Source organism: Oncorhynchus gorbuscha, linkage group LG24, assembly GCF_021184085.1.
Source record: "Oncorhynchus gorbuscha isolate QuinsamMale2020 ecotype Even-year linkage group LG24, OgorEven_v1.0, whole genome shotgun sequence".
Lineage (NCBI taxonomy): Eukaryota > Metazoa > Chordata > Actinopteri > Salmoniformes > Salmonidae > Oncorhynchus > Oncorhynchus gorbuscha.
Genome location: NC_060196.1, coordinates 60,448,223 through 60,475,722, shown reverse-complemented (window position 1 = coordinate 60,475,722; position 27,500 = coordinate 60,448,223). Strand labels below are relative to the sequence as shown.

The 27,500-nt window shown below is 43.7% G+C and overlaps 1 protein-coding gene across 1 annotated transcript in view; it reads left to right on the top strand.

Annotated features, from left to right (window-relative positions):
• Window positions 1-2,061: 2,061 nt before the first annotated feature.
• LOC124012041 (hippocalcin-like protein 1) overlaps window positions 2,062-27,500 on the top strand; it is a 47,613-nt gene continuing 22,174 nt past the window's right edge. The window contains exons 1-2 of the mRNA XM_046325403.1: window positions 2,062-2,080; window positions 21,575-21,770. Coding sequence (XP_046181359.1) covers window positions 21,675-21,770 — 96 coding nt within the window. The 5' untranslated portion in view covers window positions 2,062-2,080; window positions 21,575-21,674. The remainder of the gene's footprint in view (window positions 2,081-21,574; window positions 21,771-27,500) is intronic.

Here is a 27,500-nt window from a genome sequence, read left to right as displayed (position 1 = left end):
GGTCAATCTTCCAATGATATCCCTATAAATACGTCACAATGCTGCAGACACCTTGGGGAAACGACAGAAAGTGCAGGCTCATTCCTGGCGCATTCACAGCCATATAAGGAGACATTGGAACACAGCGCCTTCAGAATCTGGGGCATTTCCTGTATGAAACTTCATCTTGGTTTTTCGCCTGTAGCATTAGTTCTGTGGCATTCACAGATAATATCTTTGCAGATTTGGAAACGTCAGAGTTTTTTCTTTCCAAAGCTGTCAATTACATGCATAGTCGAGCATCTTTTCGTGACAAAATATCTTGTTTAAAACAGGAACGTTTTCTATCCAAAAAATTAAAAGCGCGCCCCCTATCTCGAAGAAGTTAATAAAAAAGATATATATATACATATATTATAATTATCTTGCATATCTTAATTTATTTCCACTATTAACAAAAAATATTTGTAATAATGTGAGTACTTCATCAGAAGGATTGTTACCTACAAACAAGACGGGCATTACCAAAATTACATTTTTGGCAAACAATTATTATTTTGGGAAAAAAATGTTGTTATTCATTATGTATTGTCCCTAACATCATTATCCCTTAGCAATACACACACACACACACACACACACACACACACACACACACACACACACACACACACACACACACACACACACACACACACACACACACACACACACACACACACACACACACACACACACACACACACACACACACACACCCTACCCTTCCCCTACAAACATCCACGAGCTCAGGTGTCCAATCCATATAAATTACAGGCTGTAATGCAACAAAGTGGGGGAAAACGCCAAGGAGAACGACTAGGGGAACGACTAGGGGAACGACTACGTTTGCAAGGCACTGTAATACAGGGGGAAAACGCCAAGGGGAACGACTAGGGGAACGCCAAGGGGAACTACTGCTTTTGCAAGGCACTGTAATACAGGGGGAAAACGCCAAGGAGAACGACTAGGGGAACGCCAAGGGGAACGACTAGGGGAACACCAAGGGAAACGACTAGGGGAACGCCAAGGGGAATGACTAGGGGAATGCCAAGGGGAACGACTAGGGGAACGACTAGGGGAACGACTACTTTTGCAAGGCACTGTAATACAGGGGAAAAACGCCAAGGGAAACGACTACTTTTGCAAGGCACTGTAATACAGGGGAAAAACACCAAGGGAAATGACTGCTTTTGCAAGGCACTGTAATACAGGGGAAAAACGCCAAGGGAACGACTGCTTTTGCAAGGCACTGTAATACAGGGGGAAAACGCCAAGGGGAACGACTAGGGGAACGCCAAGGGGAACGACTGCTTTTTCAAGGCACTGTAATACAGGGGAAAAACGCCAAGGGAAACGACTAGGGGAACGCCAAGGGGAACGACTAGGGGAACGCCAAGGGAAACGACTACTTTTGCAAGGCACTGTAATACAGGGGAAAAACGCCAAGGGAAACGACTGCTTTTGCAAGGCACTGTAATACAGGGGGAAACGCCAAGGGGAACGACTAGGGGAACGACTACTTTTGCAAGGCACTGTAATACAGGGGAAAAGAACTCGTAAATAACTACGATCTTAACCGGTATTATCAGGGGGTTCACCAAGGTTCACCGGTATGATCAGGGGGTTCACCAAGGTTCACCGGTATTATCAGGGGGTTCACCAAGGTTCTCATCTTTCATTACATGATGGGCATGGACACATGTAGCTTACATTCATCCTCTCTAAAAAATCAGGGGGTTCAACAAGGGTTCGTCTATCAGGGGAATATCAGGGGAATATATAATATATAAAATATTTCAATTTAAGGTAAGGTTTGTCCCCTGTATGATCTAAGTGGATATTGTTTTATGATGATGTCATAAATCTTTTCATATTTGTGCAAATCTTTCTAAAAAACTGAAAATGGACACAATTCAATGGACATCAATCGACAAAGAGGTTGTTATATGTAGGCTGTAATTCTATGTCGTAGACCAGCTGTATTGGCTGCAGATGACTGAACTGCTCACTTGTGTGTGTGTGTGTTTCTGCAGGTATTCAGACGAGGAGGCATACAAAGGTATGTCAATTAGTATTGGTATGTTATGCTGATCACAGGTACCATCCTCCTCCCTGACCTCTTCATTAAATACCCCACAGGCCTCTCCATTATGGACGTGGTATGTGTATGAAAGCCATTATCAAAACTGGGCTTTTTATCCATTCACATTCTCAAAACAAAAACCAGGGTATGATTACTGTCATGTGCAATTATCTGTCATTATCTATAATTACAATTGATGGGATTCACAGACTTCGACCTCTCTTCACCTCTGATGAATATAACAGGACACCTGTTTGATCATGACGCAAAATCCTTCCAGCTATGGCTCAACACAACACAGTAACATCAACACAGTACCATCAACACAGTACCATCAACACAGTAACATCAACACAGTAACATCAACACAGTACCATCAACACAGTAACATCAACACAGTACCATCAACACAGTACCATCAACACAGTAACATCAACACAGTAACATCAACACAGTAACATCAACACAGTACCATCAACACAGTACCATCACCACAGTAACATCAACACAGTAACATCAACACAGTACCATCACCACAGTAACATCAACACAGTAACATCAACACAACACAGTACCATCAACACAGTAACATCAACACAGTAACCTCAACACAGTAACATCAACACAACACAGTAACATCAACACAGTACCATCAACACAGTAACATCAACACAGTAACATTAACATGCCAGAGGATCAACACAGTAACATCAACACAGTAACATCAACACAGTAACATCAACACAACACAGTAACATCAACACAGTACCATCAACACAGTACCATCAACACAGTACCATCAACACAGTAACATCAACACAACACAGTAACATCAACACAGTAACATCAACATGCCAGAGGATCAACACAGTAACATCAACACAGTAACATCAACACAGTACCATCAACACAGTAACATCAACACAGTAACATCAACATGCCAGAGGATCAACACAGTAACATCAACACAACACAGTAACATCAACACAGTACCATCAACACAGTAACATCAACACAGTAACATCAACATGCCAGAGGATCAACACAGTAACATCAACACAACACAGTAACATCAACACAGTACCATCAACACAGTACCATCAACACAGTACCATCAACACAGTAACATCAACACAGTAACATCAACATGCCAGAGGATCAACACAGTAACATCAACACAGTAACATTAACACAGTACCATCAAAACAGTAACATCAACACAGTACCATCAACACAGTACCATCAACACAGTAACATCAACACAGTAACATCAACATGCCAGAGGATCAACACAGTAACATCAACACAGTACCATCAACACAGTAACATCAACGCAGTAACATCAACACAGTACCATCAACACAGTAACATCAACACAGTAACATCAACACGGTACCATCAACATGCCAGAGGATCAACACAGTAACATCAACACAGTACCATCAACACAGTAACATCAACACAGTAACATTAACATGCCAGAGGATCAACACAGTAACATCAACACAGTACCATCAACACAGTAACATCAACACAGTAACATCAACACAGTACCATCAACATGCCAGAGGATCAACACAGTAACATCAACACAGTACCATCAACACAGTAACATCAACACAGTAACATCAACACAACACAGTAACATCAACACAGTACCATCAACACAGTAACATCAACACAGTACCATCAACACAGTAACATCAACACAGTAACATCAACACAACACAGTAACATCAACACAGTAACATCAACACAACACAGTAACATCAACACAACACAGTAACATCAACACAGTAACATCAACACAGTAACATCAACACAGTAACATTAACATGCCAGAGGATCAACACAGTAACATCAACACAGTACCATCAACACAGTAACATCAACACAGTACCATCAACACAGTAACATCAACACAACACAGTAACATCAACACAGTAACATCAACACAGTAACATCAACACAGTAACATCAACACAACACAGTAACATCAACACAGTACCATCAACACAGTACCATCAACACAGTACCATCAACACAGTAACATCAACACAACACAGTAACATCAACACAGTACCATCAACACAGTAACATCAACACAGTAACATCAACACAACACAGTAACATCAACACAGTACCATCAACACAGTAACATCAACACAGTAACATCAACATGCCAGAGGATCAACACAGTAACATCAACACAGTAACATTAACACAGTACCATCAAAACAGTAACATCAACACAGTACCATCAACACAGTACCATCAACACAGTAACATCAACACAGTAACATCAACATGCCAGAGGATCAACACAGTAACATCAACACAGTACCATCAACACAGTAACATCAACGCAGTAACATCAACACAGTACCATCAACACAGTAACATCAACACAGTAACATCAACACAGTACCATCAACATGCCAGAGGATCAACACAGTAACATCAACACAGTACCATCAACACAGTAACATCAACACAGTAACATTAACATGCCAGAGGATCAACACAGTAACATCAACACAGTAACATCAACACAGTAACATCAACATGCCAGAGGATCAACACAGTAACATCAACACAGTACCATCAACACAGTAACATCAACACAGTAACATCAACACAACACAGTAACATCAACACAGTACCATCAACACAGTAACATCAACACAGTACCATCAACACAGTAACATCAACACAGTAACATCAACACAGTAACATTAACATGCCAGAGGATCAACACAGTAACATCAACACAGTACCATCAACACAGTAACATCAACACAGTACCATCAACACAGTACCATCAACACAGTAACATCAACACAACACAGTAACATCAACACAGTAACATCAACACAGTAACATCAACACAACACAGTAACATCAACACAGTACCATCAACACAGTACCATCAACACAGTAACATCAACACAGTAACATTAACATGCCAGAGGATCAACACAGTACCATCAACACAGTACCATCAACACAGTACCATCAACACAGTAACATCAACACAACACAGTAACATCAACACAGTACCATCAACACAGTAACATCAACACAGTAACATCAACACAACACAGTAACATCAACACAGTACCATCAACACAGTAACAGCAACACAGTAACATCAACATGCCAGAGGATCAACACAGTAACATCAACACAGTACCATCAACACAGTAACATCAACACAGTACCATCAACATGCCAGAGGATCAACACAGTAACATCAACACAGTACCATCAAAACAGTACCATCAACACAGTACCATCAACACAGTAACATCAACACAGTAACATCAACATGCCAGAGGATCAACACAGTAACATCAACACAGTAACATTAACACAGTACCATCAAAACAGTAACATCAACACAGTACCATCAACACAGTACCATCAACACAGTACCATCAACACAGTAACATCAACACAGTAACATCAACATGCCAGAGGATCAACACAGTAACATCAACACAGTACCATCAACACAGTAACATTAACACAGTAACATCAACACAGTACCATCAACACAGTAACATCAACACAGTAACATCAACACAGTACCATCAACATGCCAGAGGATCAACACAGTAACATCAACACAGTACCATCAACACAGTAACATTAACATGCCAGAGGATCAACACAGTAACATCAACACAGTACCATCAACACAGTAACATCAACACAGTAACATCAACACAGTACCATCAACATGCCAGAGGATCAACACAGTAACATCAACACAGTACCATCAACACAGTAACATCAACACAGTAACATCAACACAACACAGTAACATCAACACAGTACCATCAACACAGTAACATCAACACAGTACCATCAACACAGTAACATCAACACAGTAACATCAACACAACACAGTAACATCAACACAGTAACATCAACACAACACAGTAACATCAACACAACACAGTAACATCAACACAGTAACATCAACACAGTAACATCAACACAGTAACATTAACATGCCAGAGGATCAACACAGTAACATCAACACAGTACCATCAACACAGTACCATCAACACAGTAACATCAACACAGTACCATCAACACAGTACCATCAACACAGTAACATCAACACAACACAGTAACATCAACACAGTAACATCAACACAGTAACATCAACACAACACAGTACCATCAACACAGTACCATCAACACAGTAACATCAACACAGTAACATTAACATGCCAGAGGATCAACACAGTAACATCAACACAGTACCATCAACACAGTACCATCAACACAGTAACATCAACACAACACAGTAACATCAACACAGTACCATCAACACAGTAACATCAACACAGTAACATCAACACAACACAGTAACATCAACACAGTACCATCAACACAGTACCATCAACACAGTAACATCAACACAGTAACAGCAACACAGTAACATCAACATGCCAGAGGATCAACACAGTAACATCAACACAGTAACATCAACACAGTACCATCAACACAGTAACATCAACACAGTAACATCAACATGCCAGAGGATCAACACAGTAACATCAACACAACACAGTAACATCAACACAGTACCATCAACACAGTAACATCAACACAGTACCATCAACATGCCAGAGGATCAACACAGTAACATCAACACAGTAACATTAACACAGTACCATCAAAACAGTAACATCAACACAGTACCATCAACACAGTACCATCAACACAGTACCATCAACACAGTAACATCAACACAGTAACATCAACATGCCAGAGGATCAACACAGTAACATCAACACAGTACCATCAACACAGTAACATCAACACAGTAACATCAACACAGTAACATCAACACAGTAACATCAACACAGTACCATCAACATGCCAGAGGATCAACACAGTAACATCAACACAGTACCATCAACACAGTAACATCAACACAGTACCATCAACATGCCAGAGGATCAACACAGTAACATCAACACAGTACCATCAACACAGTAACATCAACACAGTAACATTAACATGCCAGAGGATCAACACAGTAACATCAACACAGTAACATCAACACAGTAACATCAACACAGTACCATCAACATGCCAGAGGATCAACACAGTAACATCAACACAGTACCATCAACACAGTAACATCAACACAGTACCATCAACATGCCAGAGGATCAACACAGTAACATCAACACAGTACCATCAACACAGTACCATCAACACAGTAACATCAACACAGTACCATCAACACAGTAACATCAACACAGTAACATCAACACAGTACCATCAACACAGTAACATCAACACAGTAACATCAACACAGTACCATCAACATGCCAGAGGATCAACACAGTACCATCAACACAGTAACATCAACACAGTAACATTAACATGCCAGAGGATCAACACAGTATCAACAATCAACAGTAACATCAACACAGTAACATCAACAGTAACATCAACACAGTACCATCAAAATGCCAGAGGATCATCACAGTAACATCAACACAGTACCATCAACACAGTAACATCAACACAGTAACATCAACACAACACAGTAACATCAACACAGTACCATCAACACAGTAACATCAACACAGTACCATCAACACAGTAACATCAACACAGTAACATCAACACAACACAGTAACATCAACACAGTAACATCAACACAACACAGTAACATCAACACAACACAGTAACATCAACACAGTAACATCAACACAGTAACATTAACATGCCAGAGGATCAACACAGTAACATCAACACAGTACCATCAACACAGTAACATCAACACAGTACCATCAACACAGTACCATCAACACAGTAACATCAACACAACACAGTAACATCAACACAGTAACATCAACACAGTAACATCAACACAACACAGTACCATCAACACAGTACCATCAACACAGTAACATCAACACAGTAACATCAACACAGTAACATTAACATGCCAGAGGATCAACACAGTAACATCAACACAGTACCATCAACACAGTACCATCAACACAGTAACATCAACACAACACAGTAACATCAACACAGTACCATCAACACAGTAACATCAACACAGTAACATCAACACAACACAGTAACATCAACACAGTACCATCAACACAGTACCATCAACACAGTACCATCAACACAGTAACATCAACACAGTAACATCATCACAGTAACATCAACATGCCAGAGGATCAACACAGTAACATCAACACACTAACATCAACACAACACAGTAACATCAACACAGTACCATCAACACAGTAACATCAACACAGTACCATCAACATGCCAGAGGATCAACACAGTAACATCAACACAGTAACATTAACACAGTACCATCAAAACAGTAACATCAACACAGTACCATCAACACAGTACCATCAACACAGTACCATCAACACAGTAACATCAACACAGTAACATCAACATGCCAGAGGATCAACACAGTAACATCAACACAGTACCATCAACACAGTAACATCAACACAGTAACATAAACACAGTAACATCAACACAGTACCATCAACATGCCAGAGGATCAACACAGTAACATCAACACAGTACCATCAACACAGTAACATCAACACAGTACCATCAACATGCCAGAGGATCAACACAGTAACATCAACACAGTACCATCAACACAGTAACATCAACACAGTAACATTAACATGCCAGAGGATCAACACAGTAACATCAACACAGTACCATCAACACAGTAACATCAACACAGTAACATCAACACAGTACCATCAACATGCCAGAGGATCAACACAGTAACATCAACACAGTACCATCAACACAGTAACATCAACACAGTACCATCAACATGCCAGAGGATCAACACAGTAACATCAACACAGTAACATCAACACAGTAACATTAACACAGTAACATCAACATGTCAGAGGATATACCCATTGGACTTATTTCGATTTTAACAATTCTGCTTTGTCACTAAAATCATAATAAACACTGAGAACTCTAAAATATTGTGTTATTATTGTTATTGTTATGCATATTATTAATAATAATATTAATAAAAGGGGTGATTGGGTTGTTACAAAATTAACCCCAAAAGGTTCATTCAAAAGGTTCTTTGAAGACCCCCTTTAATTCAAATAAATAATCATAATATTAAAAAATGTTGAACAATATTTTATATCATTTAAAAGCTTAAATTCTTGTTTATCTAATTGCATTGTCCAATTTATAATAGGCTTTACAGGGAAAGCATACCATGCGGTTGTCTGATGGCGCCCGCATCAACATATTTTTCAACCAGCACAGGCTTCATAAAATCACATATAGCGATTAAATACATCACTTACTTTTGAAAATCTTCCTCTGTTTGCAATCCCAAGGGTCCCAGCTACAACATGAATGTTTGTTTTGTTAGATAAAATCCTTCTTTATATCCCAAAAAGTCTATTTAGTTGACGCCATCGATTTCAGTAATCCACTCGTTCAACATGCAGACAAAGGAATCAAAAAAGCTACAGCTAAACTTTGTCCAAACAAGTCAAATTACATTTCTATTAAATCCTCAGTTACTCTACATTCTAAATAAACTATAATATTTAATAAGGAAAGAAGTATGTTCAATAGAAAATGTGTCATGTGCGATCAAACTGATTTTCCACTTTGACTCTTTGTACCAGATCTCCAAATTCTTCCTCGTTTTGGAAGAAACAAGCCTGAAACCTTGTACAAAGACTGTTGACATCTAGTGGAATACATAGGAATTGCAATCTGGGAGATATAATTGCATAGGACCCATAGCGTCCCATTATAAGAGCTAAACCCCCCCAAAAAATATTCTGGTTGGTTTTTCCTTGTATTTTTGCCTACCATATCAATTGTGTTATAGTGTCATACATTATCTTAACATTAATCCAAACTTCAAAGTGTTTTCTATCCAATGCTACCCATTATATGCATATCCTGGCTTCTGGGCCTGAGTAACAGGCAGTTTACTTTGGGCACGTCAGTCAGGCAGAAATCCAGGAAACTAGACCCCAGCCCTAAGAGGAAATGGTTTTTAGAGGAACGTATAAGTGTTTTTTAGAACGTATAAGGGTTCCCCTACAGTTTCAATTTGAAGAGCCCCAGGAACCTTTTCTTTTTAGAGTGTGGAGGGGGGTTTTATACACCTACAATACATACGGTAGATATAAAGAGAATGTCAGCTCACTGTTTTACTCCTCTCTAACTTGATCTTTTAAATAAAGCTTTGGTGATTCCGATTTACAATCTGTCTCACGAGCCAAACCTTTTATCGTCAGTGCTGATTACTTTGCTGTTGTATTGGGCTGAACCCCCCCCCCAAAAACATCCTTAATTGGAAGGAGGTTGGTTAGGGAATGGAGGAAAAAAACATGTTTATTATGTTTCTGAATAGGAAGTATACAGGCACGAAAAGCACATTTCTCTTGTTCAATGCTCATATGGGCAGTGTGCGGCACAGCTAAATAGGCTGCATTCCTGCTGTTTGGTCTTGAATATCCCTTCCATCGCTGTGTGAAGTTCAGCCAGGTCTCCCGTGATACAAGTCAGGATTCAACGTCCATCCATGTGTGCGTACGTCAGGAGATGACGTGGAAACCGGCCACTAGGGGGCAACAGTGAGCTCTGTTACCTTGAACTAGGTTTTTTTTTTTTTTGCTAGGTCATTGTGGACGGGGATGGCAGATGGGTGTAAGCATCTGCCTCTGATTCCAAAGGTTGCAAGTTTTTACATCAAGTGATAGAAATGTGTTTTTGAGATTTTTGTTTTAAGTCTATTCCGAACCTTAACTCTTACCTTAACCATTCAGAGTTAATGCCTAAACTGAACGCTAACCTTCAAAATGTGACGTTTGCAACAACTTCAACATTTGGCAAACATGAATGAACGTCTAATTCTGACACGAGACTGTGAGAGCTGGTTGCTGAAATTATCATTTTGGATCACAGTTTTTAAGGACACACCTAGAATATTTCCACCTCCCATCTGAGCGCAAAGGAGCTGGTATATAAAACGCTTCCTTTAACAAGTCAAGATTGCCAACAAAATGTGCATTTGACACTAGTTGCGCCTTAACACTAGCAGAGAAAAGAGCCCTGTGGGTTGCTAGCTGACACTAAGACGGCCTGGGCGGCTCGGTTATTAATTACAGCAGGTACTGACTCTCTCCAACATGTATGTGTGTGTGTGTGTGTGTGTGTGTGTGTGTGTGTGTGTGTGTGTGTGTGTGTGTGTGTGTGTGTGTGTGTGTGTGTGTGTGTGTGTGTGTGTGTGTGTGTGCGTGCGTGCGTGCGTGCGTGCGTGCGTGCGTGCGTGCGTGCGTGCGTGCGTGCGTGCGTGCGTGCGTGCGTGCGTGTGTGCGTGTGTGCGTGCGTGTGTGTGTGTGTGTGTGTGTGTGTGAATGCCTGTGTGTGAATGCCTGTGTGTTCTCCAAACACTCCCCTGCTGTTCGGGAAGGGCCTCTTTCAGTTGGCACTGAAATCACACCATACTATGCTCTTTCAAAGCAAATAAATGAGATGATTATTGACCTTACTGCTTCCTATTGTGCATAGCTAAAAGTCTAAAGAACTGAATCTCAGAAAACCCTGTCTCTCTGTGCTGGCATGCAGTATGTTTGGAGCAAACAATACATAATAGACCCCCGTACTGTTCAGCCTTTTAGGATTGTACTGCAAACACTTCTTTCTAAGTCTCAATGGATAGGCGGGAGTCTGCTGTAGAGCTATATACATCAAGGTAATGCTGTCAGTAGCTCTCTGTGAAAATAGCTGAGATGACGCTGTTCCAAATGGCACCCTATTCCCTATATAGTGCACTACTTTAGACCAGAGCCCTATGGAAACCTATTCCCTATGTAGTGCACTACTTTAGACCAGAGCCCTATGGAAACCTATTCCCTATGTAGTGCACTACATTAGACCAGAACTATATATCTTATAGCTCGTTAAAAGAGATATAGACTATATATCTAATAGCTCATTAAAAGACTGCTAGAGGTATAGACTATATATCTTATAGCTCATTAAAAGACTGCTAGAGATATAGACTATATATCGAATAGCTGGTTGAAAGACTGCTCCAGATATAGACTATATATCTAATAGCTCGTTAAAAGACTGCTAGAGATATAGACTATATATCTTATAGCTCGTTAAAAGAGATATAGACTATATATCTAATAGCTGGTGATATAGGCTACTGTCTGGTATTGTATGGTTCCGATGAGGTAGAGATTAGTGGATCTTCTCGTCTCTAAGCTGACTCATATTAAACACACAGCTGACCACAGATAAACCCAGTCTGTCTCATTGACGTCATAGTGGATGGAGGCTGATGTTGACGTTTAGGATTATCGAACTGTTGTGAATTGTTTCGAGCCTGTCGCGAGCGTTGGAAAGCCCTACATACTAAATAGTTATGAGTTAAATAGGACAGAAAATGAACTGTTGCACATGAGATAAAACACTGCTAAACAATGAATGCACTATACATTTCACTAACCACTAGGCTACCTGCTCTAACCACCAGGCTACCTGCCTCTAACCACTAAACAATGAATGCACTATACATTTCACTAACCACTAGGCTACCTGCTCTAACCACCAGGCTACCTGCCTCTAACCACTAAACAATGAATGCACCATACATTTCACTAACCACTAGGCTACCTGCTCTAACCACCAGGCTACCTGCCTCTAACCACTAAACAATGAATGCACCATACATTTCACTAACCACTAGGCTACCTGCTCTAACCACCAGGCTACCTGCCTCTAACCACTAAACAATGAATGCACCATACATTTCACTAACCACTAGGCTACCTGCTCTAACCACCAGGCTACCTGCCTCTAACCACTAAACAATGAATGCACCATACATTTCACTAACCACTAGGCTACCTGCTCTAACCACCAGGCTACCTGCCTCTAACCACTAAACAATGAATGCACCATACATTTCACTAACCACTAGGCTACCTGCTCTAACCACCAGGCTACCTGCCTCTAACCACTAAACAATGAATGCACCATACATTTCACTAACCACTAGGCTACCTGCTCTAACCACCAGGCTACCTGCATCTAACCACTAAACAATGAATGCACCATACATTTCACTAACCACTAGGCTACCTGCTCTAACCACCAGGCTACCTGCCTCTAACCACTAAACAATGAATGCACCATACATTTCACTAACCACTAGGCTACCTGCTCTAACCACCAGGCTACCTGCATCTAACCACTAAACAATGAATGCACCATACATTTCACTAACCACTAGGCTACCTGCTCTAACCACCAGGCTACCTGCATCTAACCACTAAACAATGAATGCACCATACATTTCACTAACCACTAGGCTAACCACCAGGCTACCTGCTCTAACCACCAATGGCTATACATTTCACTGCCACTCTAACCACTAAACAATGAATGCACCATACATTTCACTAACCACTAGGCTACCTGCTCTAACCACCAGGCTACCTGCATCTAACCACTAAACAATGAATGCACCATACATTTCACTAACCACTAGGCTACCTGCTCTAACCACCAGGCTACCTGCATCTAACCACTAAACAATGAATGCACCATACATTTCACTAACCACTAGGCTACCTGCTCTAACCACCAGGCTACCTGCCTCTAACCACTAAACAATGAATGCACCATACATTTCACTAACCACTCAGTGGACTTTACTGAACATGTGTTTGATACCACAAACCGTGTCACCAAATGTATATTTAGAGTTGTGTGGATCATGACAGTCTGAACCACTTCTTAGAACAGATATGATATGCATTACTCCTCCACTAGAATACACTGGACATTGCCTAACCACTAAACAATGAATGCCTGACATTTGTCACTAACCACTTTTGACAAATACCTGCTGTAACCACCAGGCTACCTGCTCTAACCACTAAACAATGAATGCACCATACATTTCACTAACCACTAGGCTACCTGCTCTAACCACCAGGCTACCTGCCTCTAACCACTAAACAATGAATGCACCATACATTTCACGGGGTATAAAAGGGTCCATGTCAGTGGATATCTTTACGTGACATGTGTTTGATACTCTACAGAACCGTGTCCTAAATGTATATTTAGAGTTGTGTGGATCATGACAGTCTGAATTCAGATGTGTCTTCTTAGACAGATATGATATTGGGATTACTCCTCCGAATATCACACATGGACATTGCCTACGGCCGAAATATGGACCCATCATTCGATGTCCTGAGACACGTCACGTCCTATTGTCTCTCTTCCTTTTGACAAATACTGACTGTATACCTCAGATACAGGGCGGTAGGGTAGCCTAGTGGTTAGAGTGTAGAGGCGGTAGGGTAGCCTAGTGGTTAGAGTGTAGAGGCGGTAGGGTAGCCTAGTGGTTAGAGTGTAGAGGAGGTAGGTAGCCTAGTGGTTAGAGTGTAGAGGCGGTAGGGTAGCCTAGTGGTTAGAGTGTAGAGGCGGTAGGGTAGCCTAGTGGTTAGAGTGTAGAGGCGGTAGGGTAGCCTAGTGGTTAGAGTGTAGAGGAGGCAGGGTAGCCTAGTGGTTAGAGTGTAGAGGAGGTAGGGTAGCCTAGTGGTTAGAGTGTAGAGGAGGCAGGGTAGCCTAGTGGTTAGAGTGTAGAGGAGGTAGGGTAGCCTAGTGGTTAGAGTGTAGAGGTGGTAGGGTAGCCTAGTGGTTAGAGTGTAGAGGAGGCAGGGTAGCCTAGTGGTTAGAGTGTAGAGGAGGTAGGGTAGCCTAGTGGTTAGAGTGTAGAGGAGGCAGGGTAGCCTAGTGGTTAGAGTGTAGAGGAGGTAGGGTAGCCTAGTGGTTAGAGTGTAGAGGCGGTAGGGTAGCCTAGTGGTTAGAGTGTAGAGGTGGTAGGGTAGCCTAGTGGTTAGAGTGTAGAGGCGGTAGGGTAGCCTAGTGGTTAGAGTGTAGAGGTGGTAGGGTAGCCTAGTGGTTAGAGTGTAGAGGCGGTAGGGTAGCCTAGTGGTTAGAGTGTAGAGGCGGTAGGGTAGCCTAGTGGTTAGAGTGTAGAGGCGGTAGGGTAGCCTAGTGGTTAGAGTGTAGAGGAGGCAGGGTAGCCTAGTGGTTAGAGTGTAGAGGCGGTAGGGTAGCCTAGTGGTTAGAGTGTAGAGGCGGTAGGGTAGCCTAGTGGTTAGAGTGTAGAGGCGGTAGGGTAGCCTAGTGGTTAGAGTGTAGAGGCGGTAGGGTAGCCTAGTGGTTAGAGTGTAGAGGTGGTAGGGTAGCCTAGTGGTTAGAGTGTAGAGGCGGTAGGGTAGCCTAGTGGTTAGAGTGTAGAGGCGGTAGGGTAGCCTAGTGGTTAGAGTGTAGAGGTGGTAGGGTAGCCTAGTGGTTAGAGTGTAGAGGTGGTAGGGTAGCCTAGTGGTTAGAGTGTAGCCCTAGTGGTTAGAGTGTAGAGGTGGTAGGGTAGCCTAGTGGTTAGAGTGTAGAGGTGGTAGGGTAGCCTAGTGGTTAGAGTGTAGAGGCGGTAGGGTAGCCTAGTGGTTAGAGTGTAGAGGCGGTAGGGTAGCCTAGTGGTTAGAGTGTAGAGGCGGTAGGGTAGCCTAGTGGTTAGAGTGTAGAGGCGGTAGGGTAGCCTAGTGGTTAGAGTGTAGAGGCGGTAGGGTAGCCTAGTGGTTAGAGTGTAGAGGCGGTAGGGTAGCCTAGTGGTTAGAGTGTAGAGGTGGTAGGGTAGCCTAGTGGTTAGAGTGTAGAGGTGGTAGGGTAGCCTAGTGGTTAGAGTGTAGAGGCGGTAGGGTAGCCTAGTGGTTAGAGTGTAGAGGTGGTAGGGTAGCCTAGTGGTTAGAGTGTAGAGGTGGTAGGGTAGCCTAGTGGTTAGAGTGTAGAGGCGGTAGGGTAGCCTAGTGGTTAGAGTGTAGAGGCGGTAGGGTAGCCTAGTGGTTAGAGTGTAGAGGCGGTAGGGTAGCCTAGTGGTTAGAGTGTAGAGGTGGTAGGGTAGCCTAGTGGTTAGAGTGTAGAGGCGGTAGGGTAGCCTAGTGGTTAGAGTGTAGAGGTGGTAGGGTAGCCTAGTGGTTAGAGTGTAGAGGCGGTAGGGTAGCCTAGTGGTTAGAGTGTAGAGGCGGTAGGGTAGCCTAGTGGTTAGAGTGTAGAGGCGGTAGGGTAGCCTAGTGGTTAGAGTGTAGAGGCGGTAGGGTAGCCTAGTGGTTAGAGTGTAGAGGTGGTAGGGTAGCCTAGTGGTTAGAGTGTAGAGGCCTGGTAGGGTAGCCTAGTGGTTAGAGTGTAGAGGTGGTAGGGTAGCCTAGTGGTTAGAGTGTAGAGGCGGTAGGGTAGCCTAGTGGTTAGAGTGTAGAGGTGGTAGGGTAGCCTAGTGGTTAGAGTGTAGAGTCGGTAGGGTAGCCTAGTGGTTAGAGTGTAGAGGCGGTAGGGTAGCCTAGTGGTTAGAGTGTAGAGGCGGTAGGGTAGCCTAGTGGTTAGAGTGTAGAGGTGGTAGGGTAGCCTAGTGGTTAGTGTGTAGAGGTGGTAGGGTAGCCTAGTGGTTAGTGTGTAGAGGTGGTAGGGTAGCCTAGTGGTTAGAGTGTAGAGGCGGTAGGGTAGCCTAGTGGTTAGAATGTAGAGGCGGTAGGGTAGCCTAGTGGTTAGAGTGTAGAGGCGGTAGGGTAGCCTAGTGGTTAGAGTGTAGAGGCGGTAGGGTAGCCTAGTGGTTAGAGTGTAGAGGCGGTAGGGTAGCCTAGTGGTTAGAGTGTAGAGGCGGTAGGGTAGCCTAGTGGTTAGAGTGTAGAGGCGGTAGGGTAGCCTAGTGGTTAGAGTGTAGAGGCGGTAGGGTAGCCTAGTGGTTAGAGTGTAGAGTGTCGGTAGGGTAGCCTAGTGGTTAGAGTGTAGAGGCAGTAGAGTAGCCTAGTGGTTAGAGTGTAGAGGCGGTAGGGTAGCCTAGTGGTTAGAATGTAGAGGCGGTAGGGTAGCCTAGTGGTTAGAGTGTAGAGGCGGTAGGGTAGCCTAGTGGTTAGAGTGTAGAGGCGGTATGGTAGCCTAGTGGTTAGAGTGTAGAGGCGGTAGGGTAGCCTAGTGGTTAGAGTGTAGAGGCGGTAGGGTAGCCTAGTGGTTAGAGTGTAGAGGCGGTAGGGTAGCCTAGTGGTTAGAGTGTAGAGGCGGTAGGGTAGCCTAGTGGTTAGAGTGTAGAGGCGGTAGGGTAGCCTAGTGGTTAGAGTGTAGAGGCGGTAGGGTAGCCTAGTGGTTAGAGTGTAGAGGCGGTAGGGTAGCCTAGTGGTTAGAGTGTAGAGGGGGTAGGGTAGCCTAGTGGTTAGAGTGTAGAGGCGGTAGGGTAGCCTAGTGGTTAGAGTGTAGAGGCGGTAAGGTAGCCTAGTGGTTAGAGTGTAGAGGCGCTAGGGTAGCCTAGTGGTTAGAGTGTAGAGGAGGTTGGGTAGCCTAGTGGTTAGAGTGTAGAGGCGGTAGGGTAGCCTAGTGGTTAGAGTGTAGAGGCGGTAGGGTAGCCTAGTGGTTAGAGTGTAGAGGCGGTAGGGTAGCCTAGTGGTTAGAGTGTAGAGGCGGTAGGGTACATTACATTACATTACATTTAAGTCATTTAGCAGACGCTCTTATCCGGAGCGACTTACAAATTGGTGCATTCACCTTATGACATCCTAGTGGTTAGAGTGTAGAGGCGGTAGGGTAGCCTAGTGGTTAGAGTGTAGAGGCGGTAGGATAACCTCGTGGTTAGAGCATTGGACTAGTAACCGGAAAGTCGCAAGTTCAAACCCCCGAGCTGACAAGGTACAAATCTGTCGTTCTGCCCCTGGACAGGCAGTTAACCCACTGTTCCTAGGCCGTCATTGAAAATAAGAATTTGTTCTTAACTGACTTGCCTAGTTAAATAAAGGTCAAATAAAAAAACATATATGTGTTTTCTCAGCACATTCAAGATGTGTTGCTATATTGATTCCAGATAAGCTTCTCCTGGCTGAGGTCCATTTCTGGATCTTGATATGCTATTTGATCAGAGGAGGAACGGGAGAACCATCCTCCTCAGTGGATAAAACCGTATTAAATATATTCACGTCATCAAAGAATTGATTAAAACACACTTGTTTTGCAGTGAAGGTCTACGGTAGCCTCAACAGCACTCTGTAGTGTATCACCATGGTGTAGCCAGAGGACAGCTATTTTCCATCCTCCTCTGGGTACATCGAAATTAATATGAGGAGGCTCATGGTTCTCACTCCCTTCCATAGACTTACACAGTAATTATGACAACTTCTAGAGGAAGTTATATTTTGTAGTATTTTTTAAAAACTTTCCCTTACTTAGCTAGCAAATGCAGCTTGCTAGTTTAGCCTACTCAAACACCTGGCTCAAACAGAGAGGGATGCTATGTTAGCTAGCTGGCTATGGCTATCCAACAGAGAGGGATGCTATGTTAGCTAGCTGGCTATGGCTATCCAACAGAGAGGGATGCTATGTTAGCTAGCTGGCTATGGCTATCCAACAGAGAGGGATGCTATGTTAGTTAGTTGGCTATGGCTATCCAACAGAGAGGGATGCTATGTTAGCTAGTTGGCTATGGCTATCCAACAGAGAGGGATGCTATGTTAGCTAGCTGGCTATGGCTATCCAACAGAGAGGGATGCTATGTTAGCTAGCTGGCTATGGCTATCCAACAGAGAGGGATGCTATGTTAGCTAGCTGGCTATGGCTATCCAACAGAGAGGTATGCTATGTTAGCTAGCTGGCTATGGCTATCCAACAGAGAGGGATGCTATGTTAGCTAGCTGGCTATGGCTATCCAACAGAGAGGGATGCTATGTTAGCTAGCTGGCTATGGCTATCCAACACTGGAACGCTTCCAAGTCAAAGTAAGCTTTTGGTTGTATTAATTGATTGCCACCAGCACCCGCCGGTGTAACTGCTAAACTGATCACTGTACTGCACGATTGTAGCGGGTTTACTAATGCATTAGTTCTATTGGCTATGTTGACTATAATATTACAGTAGCTACCTAATATGGTGACAATGATGTATGCTGTGTGTAGCGGTTAGCGGTTATGGTATGAAGATTTGACTTGAAAAGTTTTTTTTTCGCCTGGTAACAGACAGCTAATGTGTTTTGCACTGAAGTCCACAAATTATGGGAAAAGGTGAGAGAGGAGAAGAGCTTGTAGATGCAAGAAGGAATTACAATGAGCAAAGTGCTGTTTGTATGTGGCTGCTATGAAAGTGAACTGTGTTTGCGTGTGATCAGGGGGTGTATTCATTCTGTTGAAAAAAAAACGTTTCTTAAATTTAACAAATGAAAACCGAATGACGGAATGAAATGGGGCTAAAACATACCTGAATGTTGTCCAATATAAACTCTTGTTTGCAACTGTTGGACTAATGAGTACACCTTCGATCAGCTAGACGCAGGCAAGAGTGTGCAAGGCGGTATTGAATGTGTCACTGTATTACTGTATGTATCACTGTGTGTCATCTTGAATACAAAAATATATATCTCGACCTGTGCACCTACGTTGTAAATTCATAGGCTAGGTTGTGGGAACCTCATGAAGGTTATAGGGAAAACGTGAGTATCATGTAGGAGCCTAAACCTATTGATGTTACAATGAACGAGGTGAACGGAATATGAATCACAGTCATCCAATATAATAGAAATAAGGCCTTGCTTTAATAAAAACAAAGCATTGTCCTCCCTAATATTAAATGGGCACCGTTTCTGATGCTTAATTGGGTTTTGAGGACATGCTCAATAAATGTACAAATATTAATTCCATATAATTATCTTTTGACACGGGATAAATCCGTCTGGATAAAGGAGCTCGCAAACCACAATCTAAAAGCAGTTTAACAGGTGGTCTAGTGGTTATAGCAGGTAGCCTAGTGGTTAGAGCAGGTAGCCTAGTGGTTAGAGGAGGCAGGTAGCCTAGTGGTTAGAGCAGGTAGCCTAGTGGTTAGAGCAGGTAGCCTAGTGGTTAGAGGCAGGTAGTCTAGTGGTTAGAGGCAGGTAGTCTAGTGGTGAGAGCAGGTAGTCTAGTGGTTAGAGGCAGGTAGCCTGGTGGTTAGAGGCAGGTAGCCTAGTGGTTAGAACAGGTAGCCTAGTGGTTAGAGCAGGTAGTCTAGTGGTTAGAGCAGGTAGTCTAGTGGTTAGAGCAGGTAGCCTAGTGGTTAGAGCAGGTAGTCTAGTGGTTAGAACAGGTAGCCTAGTGGTTAGAGCAGGTAGCCTAGTGGTTAGAACAGGTAGCCTAGTGGTTAGAGCAGGTAGTCTAGTGGTTAGAGCAGGTAGCCTAGTGGTTAGAATGTTTGTTTTCCCCAATTTGTGGGCGTGGTCGAGGGATTCTTTATTTTTTTACTCCCTATCAAGCTTTAAGGTGACAGCTAACATTTTAAAACATTTAGGCATATTTTGTACTACTGGTTACTATAAGCTATCTAACTAACTTAGCTAGCTAGCTAACTACCAACTTGGCTGGCTAGCTAGCTTGTCCCAGTTCATTTTCTCATCAGGAATGAAGCAGAGTAGCTACCTTGTGAAATAACAATATTTTCTTGCAATATCGACACAATTATGAATCATGATTTATGCATTTATGCATGATTTATGCACCAACACTGTCACCACATTGGATCTGTACTGTGAGGGACCGTTGATGATGACCCAATCGGCATCCACCGTCCGTAACAAACAGGGCAGGCATATATTTTTGCAAGGTTGTCCTACGTTTGCATCTCTCCAGAAAACAGGTGTTGTGATTGGAGCTCAGGATTTGCTATGCTGCATTTAAAAATTAAAAATAAATAAATAGCAGAGATGTTCTTTGTAAATAGCAACTTGGATTAAATTATGATGATGTTTGCCTTTCCATGCCTTGTATCCTACTACTGAATATGATTTAAATGATGACTCATAAAGTAGCAGGGATTTTTCTGTGGTCCACATTGGATACATGTAGAAACATTCCCATTATGTAGAATATCTTAGCTCCGTAGATGAAACTAAGGACATGCATATCTAGAGCATGTCTACTCCATATATCTAATAACATGTCAGATATCTGGAATTATATCAATAAAGATATCCCCTGATATTGAACCTTTTCGCCCAGCGACTGTAATACCATTGCGTTTTGTGTAAAACACTACAAGATGTTGCTACACAGTTCGAATCCTAGGCTCAAAGTGTCAGATTTTTGAATTTGACTGACTTTAGTTGTAATGGATGACATTACATACTAGGAGGTAGGTGGCCTTGTGTTCGTCACTGATCTTTGGCTGTCTCTCTACAACTGACCTTTGATTGGACGGCATACACCAGTCGTCATAACCACAGCCAATAGACACTTCTCCAAATAATTATTATATTTCAGATTGCTTCCTGATTTAATTGATTGCCGCCCTTTTCTCTCTTCTAGTCTGTAATTGGTTGCTCACGCCCTCTCCCTCTCTTCTCTGCTCTGTGATTGGCAGGTTGTGACCAGGGACCTGGTAGGTGTTGTTGCCGCTGTAGTCCATCGCTGAGGTTGTCTCAGAGACCAAGTGTGTTTCGCCACGGTGTTGCGTCGTTGCCATGGGGAAACAGAACAGCAAGCTGAGGCCGGAGATGCTTCAGGACCTGAGAGAGAACACCGAGTTCTCCGACCACGAACTACAGGAGTGGTACAAGGTCAGTGTACACACACACACACACACACACACACAGTACACACACACACACAGTACACACACACACACACACACACAGAGATGCACGCATGCAAACTCACAGACAAATACCCACGCACACCGTAATCATAACTCTAATATAGTGGTAGAAGGTGACAGTGGACAGACAGCTAGACCTTATTCCTAATATAGTGGTAGAAGGTGACAGCGGACAGACAACTAGACCTTATTCCTAATATAGTGGTAGAAGGTGACAGCAGACAGACAGCTAGACCTTATTCCTAATATAGTGGTAGAAGGTGACAGCAGACAGACAGCTAGACCATATTCCTAATATAGTGGTAGAAGGTGACAGCAGACAGACAGCTAGACCTTATTCCTAATATAGTGGTAGAAGGTGACAGCAGACAGACAGCTAGACCATATTCCTAATATAGTGGTAGAAGGTGACAGCAGACAGACAGCTAGACCTTATTCCTAATATAGTGGTAGAAGGTGACAGCAGACAGACAGCTAGACTTTATTCCTAATATAGTGGTAGAAGGTGACAGCAGACAGACAGCTAGACCTTATTCCTAATATAGTGGTAGAAGGTAACAGTGGACAGACAGATAGACCTTATTCCTAATCTCCAACAGGTGTTCATCCCTGGCCTTTTCAGACCAGGGAAACCACTACTAATAAGAAACATACTGGAATAACCAGGGAAACCACTACTAATAAGAAACATAATGGAATAACCAGGAAAACCACTACTAATAAGAAACATACTGGAATAACCAGGGAAACCACTACTGAAACGATACATACTGGAATAACCAGGGAAACCACTACTAATAAGAAACATACTGGAATAACCAGGGAAACCACTACTAATAAGAAACATACTGGAATAACCAGGGAAACCACTACTGAAACGATACATACTGGAATAACCAGGGAAACCACTACTAATAAGAAACATACTGGAATAACCAGGGAAACCACTACTGAAACGATACATACTGGAATAACCAGGGAAACCACTACTAATAAGAAACATACTGGAATAACCAGGGAAACCACTACTAATAAGAAACATACTGGAATAACCAGGGAAACCACTACTGAAACGATACATACTGGAATAACCAGGGAAACCACTACTAATAAGAAACATACTGGAATAACCAGGGAAACCACTACTAATAAGAAACATACTGGAATAACCAGGGAAACCACTACTAATAAGAAACATACTGGAATAACCAGGGAAACCACTACTAATAAGAAATATACTGGAATAACCAGGGAAACCACTACTAATAAGAAACATACTGGAATAACCAGGGAAACCACTACTAATAAGAAACATACTGGAATAACCAGGGAAACCACGACTGAAACGATACATACTGGAATAACCAGCTCTTTAAATGGCATCTTGTATCTATGGTATATGATATTTAACCTCTTACCCTCAATCTCCTATGACAGATAAATACAGGGACTATGTAAATCTAAATCCCTCTAGAATGGATGAGAAGTTTAATCAAAGGAAAAATAACTCTAGACCACCTTTACTCTACACACAGAGATGACTACAAAGCTCTCCCCTGCCCTCCATTTGGCAAATCTGACCATAAGTATATCCTACTGATTCCTGCTTACAAGCAAAAAATTAAGCAGGTAGTATCAGTGACTCGCTCAATACAGAAGTGGTCAGATGACGCTGATGCTAAGCTACAGGACTGTTTTGCACAAACTGGAATATGTTCTGGGATTCATCCAATGGCATTGAGGAGTCCACCACCTCAGTCATCGGCTTCATCAATAAGTGCATCGATGACGTCGTCCCCACAGTGACTGTACGTACATATCCCAACCAGAAGCCATGGATTACAGGCAACAGCCACATTTAGCTAATGGCTAGAGCTGCCAATTTCAAGGAGCGGGAGACTAATGCGGACGCTTATAAGAAATCCCGCTATGCCCTCAGACGAACCATCAAACAAGCAAAGAGTCGATACAGGATTAAGATTGAATCCTACAACACCGGCTCTGACACTTGTTGGATGTGGCAGGACTTGAAAACTATTACGGACTACAAAGGGAAAGCCAGACGTGAGCTGCCTAGTGATGCGAGCCTACCAGACGAACTAAATGCATGAAGCATGCACGAGAGCACCAGCTGTTCTGGATGACTGTGTGATAATGCTACTCGGTAGCCGATGTGAGCGAGACCTTTAAACAGGTCAACATTCAAAAAGCCGCGGGGCCAGACGGATTACCAGGAGGTGTAATCTAAGCATGCGCGGACCAACCTCTCCCTGACCGAGTCTGTAATACCAACATGTTTCAAGCAGACCACCAGTCCCTGTGTCCAAGAGGTAAAGGTAAACTGTCTAAATGATTAGCGCCCCGTAGCACTCACGTCTGTAGCCATGAAGTGCTTTGAAAGGCTGGTTATGGCTCACATCAACAGCATCCTCCCGGATACCCTATACCCACTCCAATTCACATACTCCACACTGCCCTTTCCCACCTGGACAGGAACACCTATGCGAAAATTCTGTTCATTGACTACAGCTCAGTGTTCAACACCATAGTACCCACGAAGCTCATCACTAAGCTAAGTACCCTGGGACTAAACACATCCCATTCTGCAACTGGATCCTGGACTTCCTGATGGGCCGCCCCCAGGTGGTAAGGGTTGGCAACAACACATCTGCCACGCTGATCCTCAACAGTGGGGATTCTCAGGGGTGCGTATTTAGTCCCCTCCTGTCCTCTCTTTTCACCCACGACTGTGTGGCCAAACAAGACTCCAACAACATCATTAAATATGCTGACGGCATAACAATGGTAGGCCTGATCACTGACAACGATGAGACAGCCTATAGGGAGGAGGTCAGGGAACTGGCAGTGTGGTGCCAGGACAACAACCTCTCCCTCAATGTGAACAAGACAAAGGAGCTGATCGTGGACTACAGAAAAAGGCGGGCCGGACAGGCCCCCGTTAACATCGACGGGGCTGGAGTGGAACGGGTCGAGAGTTTCAAGTTCCTTGGTGTCCACATCACCAACGAACTATCATGGTCCAAACACACCAAGACTGTTGTGAAGAGGTTAACGACAACAACTGTTTCCCCCTTACGAGACTTAAGATTTGGTTCCCCAGATCCTCAAACAAGTTATACTGCTGCACCATAGAGAGCATCACCGCCTGGTATGGTAACTGCGTAGGACTATTGTGGCTAATCCTTATTGTGGCTAGCTTCACACAGGTTCTGTCTATCGGAGATTAAATTATCCCTAAGCTCGAAGCAGTTAAGCAAACTCAAACTATCATTGATTAACAACCTAGTGTGTAAACAAAACAATTTAAATAGCCAGGAAACTGAAGGATAAAGTCACACTTTAGTTAAATTAGAAACTTCTATTCCTGTACTCTTCTAAAAATGAATATTTTAGCACTTCACTCACAGTGCGTACAGCGCCCCAGGCAAATGCCATCACTAGCCGGCCTGCACCCAGTACCCTGCCCTGAACTTAGTCACTGTCACTAGCCGTCCTCCACCCAGTACCCTGCCCTGAACTTAGTCACTGTCACTAGTCGGCCTCCACCCAGTACCCTGCCCTGAACTTAGTCACTGTCACTAGCCGGCCTCCACCCAGTACCCTGCCCTGAACTTAGTCACTGTCACTAGCCGGCCTCCACCCAGTACCCTGCCCTGAACTTAGTCACTGTCACTAGCCGGCCTCCACCCAGTACCCTGCCCTGAACTTAGTCACTGTCACTAGCCGGCCTCCACCCAGTACCCTGCCCTGAACTTAGTCACTGTCACTAGCCGGCCTCCACCCAGTACCCTGCCCTGAACTTAGTCACTGTCACTAGCCGGCCTCCACCCAGTACCCTGCCCTGAACTTAGTCACTGTCACTAGCCGGCCTCCACCCAGAACCCTGCCCTGAACTTAGTCACTGTCACTAGCCGGCCTCCACCCAGTACCCTGCCCTGAACTTAGTCACTGTCACTAGCCGGCCTCCACCCAGTACCCTGCCCTGAACTTAGTCACTGTCACTAGCCGGCCTCCACCCAGTACCCTACCCTGAACTTAGTCACTGTCACTAGCCGGCCTCCACCCAGTACCCTGCCCTGAACGTAGTCACTGTCACTAGCCGGCCTCCACCCAGTACCCTGCCCTGAACTTAGTCACTGTCACTAGCCGGCCTCCACCCAGTACCCTGCCCTGAACTTAGTCACTGTCACTAGCCGGCCTCCACCCAGTACCCTGCCCTGAACTTAGTCACTGTCACTAGCCGGCCTCCACCCAGTACCCTGCCCTGAACTTAGTCACTGTCACTAGCCGGCCTCCACCCAGTACCCTGCCCTGAACTTAGTCACTGTCACTAGCCGGCCTCCACCCAGTACCCTGCCCTGAACTTAGTCACTGTCACTAGCCGGCCTCCACCCAGTACCCTGCCCTGAACTTAGTCACTGTCACTAGCCGGCCTCCACCCAGAACCCTGCCCTGAACTTAGTCACTGTCACTAGCCGGCCTCCACCCAGTACCCTGCCCTGAACTTAGTCACTGTCACTAGCCGGCCTCCACCCAGAACCCTGCCCTGAACTTAGTCACTTTCACTAGCCAGCCTCCACCCAGTACCCTGCCCTGAACTTAGTCACTGCTAATAGCCGGCCTCCACCCAGTACCCTGCCCTGAACTTAGTCACTGTCACTAGCCGGCCTCCACCCAGAACCCTGCCCTGAACTTAGTCACTGTCACTAGCCGGCCTCCACCCAGAACCCTGCCCTGAACTTAGTCACTGTCACTAGCCGGCCTCCACCCAGAACCCTGCCCTGAACTTAGTCACTGTCACTAGCCGGCCTCCACCCAGTACCCTGCCCTGAACTTAGTCACTGCTAATAGCCGGCCTCCACCCAGTACCCTGCCCTGAACTTAGTCATTGTCACTAGCCGGCCTCCACCCGGTTACTCAACCCTGCATCTTAGTGGCTGCTGGCCTAATGTAAATAGACATGGAATCAGTGGTCACTTTGTAGCTCGTCCTAATATGATTATAATATCTGAATGTCATTATTTATCCAAATGCCTTAACTACAGGTCTGTGTCCCTGTAGCGATGAGCAACAACCAGGGGAGAGTGGTCTAGTGGGCCTTCAGTCAGTATTCATACCTCTTGACTTATTTCACCTTTTTTTTTTGCCACATTTTGTGCAGTATTACTTTAGTGCCTTGTTTGCAAATAGGATAAATGTTTTGGTATATTTTCATTCTTTACAGGCTTCCTTATTTTCACTCTGTCATTTAGGTTATTATTGTGGCGCAACTACAATGTTGTTGATACATCCTCAGTTTTCTCCTATCACAGCCATTAAACACAGTTTCCTTCCTCTCCGTCAACTGAGTTAGGAAAGAATCCTGTATCTCTGTAGTGACTGGGTGTATTGATTCACCATCCAAAGTGTAATTCATAACTTTACTACCGTGCTCAAAGGGATATTCAATGTCTGCTTTTTTATTTTACCCATCTACCAATAGGTGCCCTTCTTTGCGAGGCCTTGAAAAACCTCTTTGTGGTTAAATCTATTTTTGAAATTCACTGCTTGTCATGACTTCTTCCGAAGTCGTTGCCTCTCCTTGTTCGGGCGGTGCTCGTCTTCTAGCCACCATTGATCCATTTTTCATTTTCCATTGGTTTTGTCTTGTCTTCCCACACACCTGGTTTCA